General features: G+C 37.0%; 1 protein-coding gene across 1 annotated transcript; it reads right to left on the bottom strand.

The window, feature by feature from the left end:
- Positions 1 to 1,054: 1,054 nt before the first annotated feature.
- slc13a1 (solute carrier family 13 member 1) lies at positions 1,055 to 10,817 on the bottom strand. Its single transcript, XM_053642204.1, has 15 exons — positions 10,475 to 10,817; positions 7,126 to 7,254; positions 6,860 to 6,996; positions 6,381 to 6,571; positions 6,253 to 6,292; positions 6,080 to 6,140; positions 5,755 to 5,915; positions 5,519 to 5,638; positions 5,159 to 5,257; positions 4,743 to 4,844; positions 4,362 to 4,456; positions 4,084 to 4,178; positions 1,888 to 2,049; positions 1,635 to 1,772; positions 1,055 to 1,523 (listed from the first exon to the last, which is right to left on the bottom strand). The coding sequence occupies exons 1-15, from the start codon at positions 10,574 to 10,576 to the stop codon at positions 1,380 to 1,382; spliced, it is 1,776 nt and encodes a 591-aa protein (XP_053498179.1). The 5' UTR covers positions 10,577 to 10,817; the 3' UTR covers positions 1,055 to 1,379.
- Positions 10,818 to 11,912: the final 1,095 nt, after the last annotated feature.

Genomic DNA, 11,912 nt, shown 5'->3' with positions numbered 1-11,912 from the left:
TTAAACTGGCTAAACCTTAGACATACTTTATGATCACACCTTTTTGGAAGGGTAATTTGAGGGTTATCGTGTAATCAAGACATTACATTTATTCATTCATTCATTCATTCATTCTCCTTCTTTTTTCCTGGTAGGAGTCACAACAGGCTGAGAAGGTCAGTATGAAAAAGCACAATAAGGAAGTTGGATACAGATAACTATTTGTCATCTTTCCCTAGATCTCCTTTACAGTCGCCGAATAGATATGCCATGTAGATTAGAAATAAAGCTACAGTACATTTGTATGCAAATGTTCAAGTAAACTTTAAAACATTATCATTTTAGAGTCCAATAATCTGGCACAAATAAGTTGTAAGTTTTAAAAGGATAAAACGTACTCATTCCATACATGCCCAGGCAAAGTTACCTGTTGTCAGAGTTCTTATATGAATACAGATAGTTAAAGTACAATGCTCACTATGAATGTTTCTAGATCACTTAATGAATAACTAACTGATCAAATCCTTACACAACAAATCTTCAACAAATCTCTAATTTACCTTCCATTTTTTTTAAAACAGACAAACGTATATTAACAAAGACAACATGGATGTTTACAGGAATCATTTCAGTTGACGTTCTTCTGGAATGAAAATCCTGCAGTTAAGTGTATAGATAACAGTATTTCTTAATTCATTTTAAAACGGATGTAGTTCTTCTGAAACTGTTCTATACGGAACAGGAAGGTAACTGCAAAATTTCCAGTGTTATTGTTATTATTTTTAAACAATGTAAGAGTTCATTCAGCCTAGGGGATTTTGCTATGAATCATATATAATTAGCAGTTTTAGCAGCTCCTTGGCGCTCCCTCAAAAATCTGGAATTTTAGATCCAAATGGGTGAGCCTAACATCTGACCCCTATCTTTTTATTTTATCTTGTCTAGACTATCTAGTGAACCCCAAATTCCTGCTTTTAGATGTGTCCCCTTTTTATTCATTTAAATTAATTTGAACAATCCTGTGGATTTAAATGAGCACTTGTATAGCACTTTACAATATACGATAATTTTTTCCCCCACTTTGTTAAGATATGAGCTGCATGTATAAAAGGTGCATATAAAAATAAAACTAGTATTTTTTAAAAGTAGTTATTATAGTATCTCCAATACAAAATAGCTATACAACATCCATTCAGCTCATTTACACAAACCTCTTCAGAGTACATATGGAACACTGTTACAAAATATGGATACTTTTACTGTTGAATTAAAGTTATATACATACAGTAGTGCTGTTTTACATTTACTACCCACAGAACAGGGAGAAATGGAGCACATTAATCAAGATACTAAGATACTGTAAGCTTTTCATCCTTATTTACATTAGACACTGTAGCAGTTTAGAACCCAGTTGCATTTGTCATGCCATAGGTAGGAGCCCAGTCTGGATAAGTATCCAGAACAAAGATTGGTCTTCCCCACGTACTGATAGCTAAGAGCACTGAAAGGACACCAATGACGTTCAAGCCCAGTCCTGCTTTGACCTGGACAGATTAAGCAACCACAAACCAAATATTATTACATGGACTCTGAGATTACACATTGATTAAGACTCAGTCAAATTGAATATTTAACTTATATTGATAAGGACTCACCATATCCATGATTTTTACATGCCCATATGCAAAGACAATGGCATTTGGAGGATTGGAAACAGGAAGCAAGAAGGAAAATGACACACTAAGAGTTGCTGGTATTAGCATGTAGAGGGGGTTGACGTTGATGGCTTCAGCCTGATAATGACATACACATAATACTCAGTATTATTAATATGAATGTGGAAAATAATGCTGATTTCCATGTAAAAAGCACATCAATGCTTTCCTATTGTATCTAAAGTTAACATACTAATGGCGCGAGTATGGGCAGGAAGATGGTGATGGTGGCTGGATTACTAGCCACTTCCGTAATGGACGTGACAATCAGACAAGCAATAGTGACAATGACCAATACAGGGAGATTCCCCAATGGACTCATCAGTTCTGCAACCCAAGTGGATAAACCAGATACCTGTGGGTTGAATAACAGAATGGGTAAAAAAAAAAAGTATCAGTATTTGTTTCAATAAAGACAAGGAAACAAGCAAAGAACAATTGCTTAGACCAGGAGTTCTTAAGACTGTTGCCACCAGAGGCCTTTAACTATAAAAACAAAATCCAGTTATCCATGCAGTACAGATTATTTTGTGAATATAAATAGACTATGCAGATTTTATACTCATTATGTAAATGTGTAGAACATAACTTTGATGATGTATTAGTGCTGCTCAGGAAAGATTTTTTTATTATTAAAATTGTCATTAGGTTTAAGTTGACATTATTTACAGAGCTACTGTTTTTAAGTTATTGAAGTCTGAATGAAACCCTTTTTAATTTAACTGACAAGTGAAATATGCAAATAGCTGTAAGAACTCAATATTAAATATAACAACTTTGATACTGGTGGGTTGTGATTTTCACCACTGTAACTAAATTTATGCTTTATGAACCCCTTGTAGTTCTGGACCTCTTGTTGAGAACCTTGAGCTTAGACTAGAGATGACGAATCGTATCTGACACTTTGCAGATAAGATCGGACACCACTGGCCTAGACCAAACTTTGCCTTGAGTAACCACATGTCCAAACGCTAAAATTCATTACAAGTCATTAAAATAATAAGGCTCTATCTCCCATTAATTCTTAGTCCAGAAGGAACCTTATAGTACTACTAGTGTCTAAAGTTGCACCGTCCAGCATGGCTGTCAGCCATATCCCTTTGAGGATGTTCAGTGCTAAACTTGCAATGACATTTGGATTGCTGGATCAAAAGCACACAGTGCTTAGTGCGCTCTCAGTCCATAACCCAAACCCACTACGCACAAAGAATAATAAGAGGCAAAGGCATTCATTTTCAACCTCTTATGCTGAGAGAACAAAAACAGAAAGAGTTGTGTACTGCTCTGATGGAGGAAAAGTGGATGCTTCGTAGCACTTTTATGCTGAATCACAACTATCATTTTAATAAAGCAACACTTATGCAAAGAGTGAAAAGATGGAATTGTGGGCACTAGACTGATGGAACCTTTCTGTGAGAAACATTTGCTGCTGCATGCTTGCTCACTGTGTATATACACTCACCATCCACTTTATTAGGAACACCTGCACAGTTATCTTATCTGATTTTAACCATGGTTGTTGGAGCTTGATGGGCTGAGTACTTCAGAAACTGCTTTTCTCCTGGGATTTTCACACACAACAGTTTATAGAGTTTGCACAAAATAGTGCAAAAACCAAAAAACATCCAATGTGAATAGGGTCTGCAGGCTAAAACACCTTGTTGATGAGAGACATGAGAGGAGAATGACCAAACTGGTCTGAACTGACAGGAAGTCTATAGTAACTCAAATAAGCACACTGTACAACTGTGGTGAGCAGAAAAGCATCTCAGAAGGCACAACACATTAAACCTTAAGATGGATGAGTTATAACATCAGAAGACTATATCAGGTTCCACTCCTGTCAGCCAAGAACCAGAATCTGAGGCTATCATGGGCACAGACTCAACAAAACTGGACAATTGAAGACTGATAAAAAAAAAAAAAAAAAAAACAGGTGATTTTTTTTTTTTTTTGTAATCTTCAACTGTCCAGTTTCGCTGAGTCTGTGCCCATGATAGCCTCAGATTCCTGTTCTTGGTTGACAGGAGTGGAACCCAGTGTGGTCTTCTGCTGTTGTAGCCCATGCACCTCAAGATCCAATGTTTTGTGCATTCTCAGGTGTTTTTCTGCTCACCACAGTTGAGTAAAGAGTGATTATATGATTATTATATCCTTCCTGGCAGCTCAAACCAATCTGGCCATTTTCCTCTGACCTCTCTCATTAACAAGGCATTTCCAGCCTCAGAACTGTTGCTCACTCGTTGTTTTTTTGCACCATTCTGTGTAAATTCTAGAGTGTGAAATTCCCAGGAATGTGTGTGTGTGTGTGTGTGTGTGTGTGTGTGTGTGTGTGTGTGTGCATAAACAGATTTGTGAACAGATTTGTGTTCATATCAGAAAACTTTACCTTGGTGCCCTCTGCTAATGCAAAACCCCCTCCCACAAGCAGACAGATCTCCCACGGCATACAGGCTTGGAATTCCTTCCATGATATCATAGCATCTATGAGAAAAGTGAGGGAAACTTGTTAGCAAGCACATATATATGAATGCGTGTGTGTATATATGTATGTATGTATATGTATATATATATATATATATATATATATATATATATATATATATATATATATATAAAAATATATATATATATATTTCAGGATGATGAGGTTGGTTAAGGATGTACCATAATTATCTACAGTGGGCGTCTTAGCAGGGATGATGAAGAACAACATGCCCAGAAGGAGAGCCACAGTGGCGTCAGTTGCATATCCTGGATAGCTACAGAGAGAGACGAGACATCACTAATAGGATTAAATGAGATGATTTTTATAATCACTATTTTTGGAGTCTGTTTTGTTACATTTATAGTCATGAAATATTTTGTAATCAGTGAGAGAATGGTAATTGTTTTATTAAACAGTTAAAGATATCTTACCCTGAATCTCTTGAAAATTATAATTAGATCATATTAAAACCTTGTGTTTCCCTTTTGTTTTTTCCAGAGTGTCTATGTTAAGGTTAGAAGATGAAGCACAGCAAGTTAGTATGATCTCAGTGCACTCACTCAGGAAACAGAGATGCCCAACCTGGCATGAAGCCCGGCTCTCTCACAAACCAGAGCACTGCCATCAGGATGAAAACAACAAGGGTGATCATCTCCTGTCGGCTAGTGAGGGGGGAATGGATAATAAATGAGAGAACGTTAAAAAACTAATTCTCCTATGTCTAGTTTCATATACAGAAATACACAAATTTCAAACTCATTATCGATAACATTAGTTTATGCTCCATTAAATTGTTAAAGTAGAGCTTACTTTAATATGGCTGTTAGGTACAGTACAGTATATACAATCATTTATAAAACTTAATCTCATAATTATAGTAAGTAAAAACAGTTTTTACATATTTTTACACTAACATTTAACACTTATTAGGACACTCAACACATACTAACAAGCATAATTATTTGCAGTGCCTGACCTCATGCTCCCCAGTGCATTGTACTGATCTCTGATATGCTTGGCTGCTGCAATCTCTCGCTCAGAACGTCTGCTTCTGGAGGACAGCGCGGAGCAGAAACTGAGGAGGAAGAAAAAGAGACGATTCATATGCAACATAAACTTGAAATTTAAGTTAATGAGGAGTAAATTAAATCTGGTTTGTCAGTTGTTTCATATCCGATAATTCTTTATTCCACTAAGAGAAAAAAGTAAGTGTTTGTGTGTGTGTGTGTGTGTGTGTGTGTGTGTGTGTGTGTGTGTGTGTGTGTATAATATATGTGTAAGTACATATGAAAGGTATGAATGGGCCAAGAGCATGTAAAACATAATGAACACTCACTTAGAGCCCAAAAACAGCCAATGTATCCATATCCAAGACAAACACAGGACAATAATGCAGACAGGCAGAGAGAAAATAAACCAGTTTCCAAAATTGATGGACTTGCATTCTGGGTAAAATCTGTAAAAGTAACCATTAATACTTAAAACCATACAGTTTCAATATTTCCTTCTGATGAATAAATTCAGTCAAATACAAAACCCCACACAGGTCTGAGTTGCAGTTCTGAAACTTACTGATGCATATATTCAGCAAAGATAAGATTTGAAGATGTTCCTGGCAGAGTTGCCAGTCCACCCATGTTTGCAGAGTAGGCAATGGCCAGAGACAAACTTTTACACATCATTTGATCTTGATGTGTTCTGTAGTTTGAGTGTAACGGAGAACTTGGCAGAGCCTGAGGGATAAATAAAGAAAAAGATATTTTTAACAACATTTACAATGGAGTTACAAAATGTGACTTCACTAAACTGAAATCAGTGAAACCATGTGCTGGTGAGTCAGAAAAACACCATACTGATTACACTCATAAACCCATAAGTGTGTGTGTGTGTGATTCACCTCTGTGGAATGATCCTCCTCGGGGACAGTAATAACAACATCCTTGAACACTACCCCTGTGCTGTATGTGATTAAAAAAAACCCCAAAACAACAAGTTTTATGAGCATTAGTAAAGGATATCATACAAGGAAATAAGTTACTTATAATAAAAAAAAGAGTTCATCCTGGTCACCTGTTCTCATCTTTGGCTTTTTCACACTGATTCTCTGCATCTATGAAATCAAACATTGTGAGATTTTGAAAATATGAAAACTAGCTATGTTTGATCATTGTTGGAGTTGAGTGGTTTATGTGACTGACCTCCTTCCAGCTGGAGTGCAGGATTGCAGATGCCTTTCAGTGACTTATCCTGCTGGCTGCTGACCTGGCCCTCTGCACTCATGACCTGCTGCATCACGGCCTCTGCTATCGGCATCACCATGGCCACTGTGGAGGTGTTGCTCAGCCACATGGAGAGGAAAGCACAGCCTACCATGAAGCCCAGCATCAACCTGCAGTGAATGCATTAGATATTTTCTGATGTTGGTCAATGATCAAAAATTCCTTTAATAAACATTCTGAATGCTTCAGATTCAAAATTCTTCAAAAAATGTTCATATCATAATATGCTTTCCTTGGTAATGTAAGGTTTTAAATTAGTTTCTGAATATGAAAGTCAGATGTTATGCATTAAAATACCTCATGAAAAGGTTTCCTTGAATCCAATATATTTAAAATGTGTGAAGAAAAAGCGCAGCAAGAAAAAATAAAAGAGAATGAGAAAGATAAATAAGACCCACATGCCAGGGTTTACTCCAACCATTGTGACAAGCCTGAGAGCAATACGCCGATGCAGACCCCACTTCTCAATTGAGGTTGCGAGACAGATAACCCCAAGCAGGAGTAAGTGGAAATCTTTAAAATACATTGGTGCAACCTGTGTACAAACAGAAGCTAACTTAGACAGTGCCCTCAGTACAGTAGTGACATCTAATAATGTTGCAAACACATGCAATATGAAAAGTGACATCAATCAATTTTGTCCTGAATTTAGATTGAAGCTTACCACTGAGGACTTCATAATGCCGAAAAGAGGAAAGAAAAGTGCTGGAAGAAGAGCCGTGATAGACAAAGGCAATGCCTCGGTCATCCAGAACACCGCCATCAGCACCAGCGTAAATGCACATTGAGCCTCCTGAAGGACGTTACATGAATATTTAGTGTATGTACACTGAAGCTGTGAAATCATCCAATTTAAATATTATTCTGTACTATATGCTTGAGGCAGCACTACCAAGGGATTATATTTTATGGAGAAGATTCTGTGCCAGATAGAAAAGCACACTGAGGGAAAAATGTGAAGACAGCATTTTAACTGTGACATGAGGACAACGTGCCATACTGAAAAGCAAACCCTTCATTGTTCTTGTGTTGTGCTCTTATCTCTTCACTTAAAAACAGTCAGCAGGTATTGTTTTTTAATTAAATGCTATGAATGTAATTCATCAATGCATTGCATTTCACTTTCATAACTGCAGTCATGCCACACTGAAATGCAATCACTGTCCAATCACAGCTCTAAGATGCACTCAGGGGTGTTTTGTAATTGGAGAATTACTTTTCGGTGTGACACATTGTCCTCATGTCACAAATGAAAAGCAATACTGTGTCTGTATATTGCATTTCATGTTTTCCCCTGGTGTGTTTGCTTTTCTATCTGGCATGGAATCATCGCCATTATTTAGTATTTAATGGCAAAAAGGGTGATCCATCCATTTTCCCTACTGCAGGGGAGCCTGGAGCCTATCTCAGGGAACTCGGGGCAGGAGGTGGGGGACATCCTGAACAGAGTGCTAACCCATCCCAGGGCACAATCGCACACACATTCACACACTACAGACAATTTGGAAATGCCAGTCAGCCTACAACACGTCTGTGCACTGGGGGAGGAAACTGTAGTACTCAGAGGAAACCCCTGAAGCATGAGGAGAACATGCAAGTGGCGTGCGCACAAGGTGGAAGCAGGATTTGGTAAATGGTAAATGTCCTGCATTTATATAGCGCTTTTATCCAAAGCGCTTTACACTGTGTCTCATTCACCCATTCACACACACACACACTCACGGTAACAGAGCTGCCATGCAAGGCACTAACTTGCCAACAGGAGCAACTTGGGGTTCATTGTCTTGCCCAAGGACACTTCGGTATGTGGAGTCATGTGAGCTGGGAATCAAACCGTCAACCCTACGATTAGTGGACAACCCGCTCTACCACCTGATCCACAGCCGCCCGTTTGAACCCCCAACCTCAGAGCTGCAAGGCAAACATGCTAACCACTAACCACCAACCACATTGTTCCCCAAACAAGGTGATTTTTCATTTATTTTTTATTTATTAACATAAATGTGTGACATGTGCAACATTTGTATAGAAAGTATTTCAATACATGTGGAATTTGATGTTGCAATATTATAGCATTCAGGTATTCTTTTAGTTTTTCTTTCATCACAAGTTAACACAAGTTACAAAAGTGGCTGGACGTCTACAGATGATTAACTAAATTCTGCGTGTTACACCCATAAATCCATAAAAATATAGTAAAAGTCAAAGGTTAAGGACACTATATCAACAAAAGTATGTGGACATCTGCCGAATCACAGTCATATGCTTGCTGAACATCCCATTCCAGATTTTGTCTGCCTACTGCTGTTGTAGTAACCTCCACTCCTAGGCTTTCCACTAGATTTTGGAGTGTTGTTGTTGGGATTTGTTCATTAAGCCACAAGATAATTCTTGAGGTAAGGCATTGATGATGGGCGTGGAGGCCTATTAGCATTCAGCATTCCAGTTATTCTCAAAGGTGTTCAGTGGGGTTGAGGTCAGGGCTCTGTGCTCCACTCCAACTTTGGAAAACTATGTCTTTATGGACCACTTTTAGTGTACAGGTGTATTGTTATGTGGAGCAGGTTTGGGCGCAGCTACTTAGTTCCGGTGAAGGGAAATCTTAAAGCTCCAGCTTTAACCCTTGTGCATCAGTTAAAAAAAGTTACACATAGGTCCACAGAAGACAAAAATGTCCATGTCCAAAAACTGTCATAGAAATATTATATATTATTTTTTCCACTTTCACTGACATCGATTTTGTATTTTTTTTTTTTACCAGCATCAGTTCTGATCATAATGACCAAACAAAGCTCAGTAATCTTCTTTGACTCATATACATGGGGTGGGATTTATGATTTCCAGTGCAATATAATTTCTTTCTTTCAAACTGTTCACACAGATTAAATTTTAAGTGCACACATACAAACCAAAACTCTGATATCCATACAAACACACACACCCACACAGTTATAGCTGCATCATTTATTCAGTTGGTCTGCAGTGCTCTGTAATACAGCAGAGTCAGAAAAAAAGGAAAAGCATGTATTTAAATACTGTATACATATATATATATATATATGGTCTGCAGTACTCTATAATACAGCAGAGTCAGAAAAAAGGAAAAGCATGTCTTTTCCCCAGAGGCTAAACCTGAGAAAATACTACACATTTCAGATTTTTTTTTTAAGACTTCAATGTTTTGAAACCTTGTCAACAAAATTAAAGCCTATTAACACAGAATGCATGATTTTATGCTGAAACGTCACGGGGATTAAATATTGCAGTTTGAATGGGTTTCAGTGAGGACATTTTTGTCCTTAAGGTCATATATATTAATATTAAAATTCCAATAAAAATACACACCTTTTGCAAAATTTACGCTGTTTGCATTAACACAGACAAAATTATATAAAAAAACAAAAACAAAAACAAAAAAGACAAAAATGTCCATAAGGACACACAAGAGTTAAGAACGCATTCTAAACCATTGAGTGCTTCCAACTTTGTGGCAACATTTTAAGGAAGGCCCACATATGGTCAGATTAGATAATCAGGTGTCCACATACTTTTGATCATATAGTTTAAATAATTACTAGAACATTCAGTTATTACCACTTGTTGGAACACAAAGGTATCACTAATCACATTTGTAGGATATTCTTAGCATTCTATGTTCGTAATGCTACATTACTGAAATCTATCAAGTCACATTTTGTATTTGTGCCACTACAGCTTAAATCTATGAAGTGAGAGTCCATTTTTGGTCTATTTGTTCTACATTAAACTTAAATATCGATGCTTTCTCAAAGTGATTTCTCACAGTAAGTATAAGAGAGGTTAAAGTTCTTACTTTTCTTATGTTTTATGTTTATTGAATAAAACAAACGTGGTCTCAGAGGAGTTATTTTATATAGAAAGTTACATCTTTCAGTTTTGTCCATTTTTATTCCACCACATTACTGCAAATTTTTATCCACTGTTTGATTTTAGATTCTAAGCACATAAACTTTTGCATGTTTGCATACACTCACCTTTGTGTTGATAACAAGGGGAAGCGGTAGCATTAATAGTGGTGTTAGAATGATGATGAACAGACTGCGAAAGCTCCATGCTGCTCCAATACAAGCCCTCATCTTTGAGCTGAATGGTGTAAACTCAGTGACTCTATCGCATCAAGCGACTTAAATAAGCTACCAGTGACTGATCTTTGCCCATGTACCACCTTTGACCCATATTCATGCTGTTACTGGCCTGTGAGCTACCTGCAGAGGATGGATCCCACCACAGAAATGATTCAAAAGATTAAGCTTTAACATTCGTAGAATCCCACGGCGTTCCTCGAGCTGGTATGACCTCAGTGACACTCATTGTGAGGGATGGACACAAGATTTGAGTTCTGAGAAGAATTGACTTATAAAGCAAAACAAATACTTGTCACTGTGTGGGTATTAAATTTTAAACCTCTTAACAGGCAAAAATTATATAAATGATTCACATTGACCAATTATGCAAACGAATAGGAATTTTAGAGCAAGAGATACAAAATCTAATGCATTCTAGATCCTGTACAAACTAGAATTGGATAGTTTCTGTATACATGAAGAAGCACTAAATTGCTTAATAAGTTGGTTTCTGCTCTCTTCTGGGAACCAACTGTACTCTCAGACCACTTGTCCCACAAATAAAACCTGGTATTGGCACGTTTTTCCCCTAAAGGAAAGATCACAGTGCTCCTGAGGCACTGTTAAAGAATAACAATATCACCTAGAAAACACAATCCATTACTAAGACATAACGATACATGATGAATGCTGGGATCAGAAGCAGCTCTTGGAAAACTGGGACAGTTGTCCTGAATGGACATAACTGATGTCTAACTTTATGATACCCTTTCAAGTCTTGATATGGAAATAGATTATCATAATGCCTATGGTGCTATCAAGACCAAATAATCAACAAATAACGATAGCAAAGTTCAAAGTCTATAAAGTAAAATTGGATTGTCATCCATCTTAGTCATACGTAAAATATAAATACACATATAATGTAAATAAATGTAAATACTTGTCTCTACAAGATGCAAAGGAAAAAAGGTTATTTATTGCATGAGCAAAAAAGTTTTTACTGTACATATAGCTTAATGTTCATGCATTTGGTCACCCTAACAGAAGGAATGAAGGTTACTAAGAGTTTTTTATTACAAAGAATCATTCCTTAGTTTTTCAAGTCTTCATAACTGAAAAGATTGAAAACCTTGACCATAAAAGTTCTTTGGGTACTCTTTATGAGTGGCTTCTTTAAGCTTTCTATATTTAAACCCCTTTTTGATGTTTATGGATCCCATGTAGAATAAATATGAACCCTGTCACAGGCACAATATTGTGGGCAATAAGTAACCAACTGACTTTCATTGAAATTCAAATACTAGTAAAGCTGCACTCAAGCACTTTTGAGATTATAGTTTCACAC

This window comes from Ictalurus furcatus, chromosome 14 (genome assembly GCF_023375685.1).
Source record: "Ictalurus furcatus strain D&B chromosome 14, Billie_1.0, whole genome shotgun sequence".
Classification (NCBI taxonomy): domain Eukaryota; kingdom Metazoa; phylum Chordata; class Actinopteri; order Siluriformes; family Ictaluridae; genus Ictalurus; species Ictalurus furcatus.
The sequence above is the reverse complement of the archived record's forward strand: the minus strand, read 5'-3'. Positions and strand labels throughout refer to the sequence as shown.

Excerpts from the sequence above, each read along its gene's own strand:
- slc13a1 (XM_053642204.1), bottom strand. The coding sequence starts at position 10,576 with ATGAGGGCTTGTATTGGAGCAGCATGGAGCTTTCGCAGTCTGTTCATC. Across the intron at positions 6,293-6,380 it reads TGCACTCCAGCTGGAAGGAG|ATGCAGAGAATCAGTGTGAA; the intron begins GTCAGTCACATA and ends TTGATTTCATAG. Across the intron at positions 2,050-4,083 it reads CATTAGCAGAGGGCACCAAG|GTATCTGGTTTATCCACTTG; the intron begins GTAAAGTTTTCT and ends TTCAACCCACAG.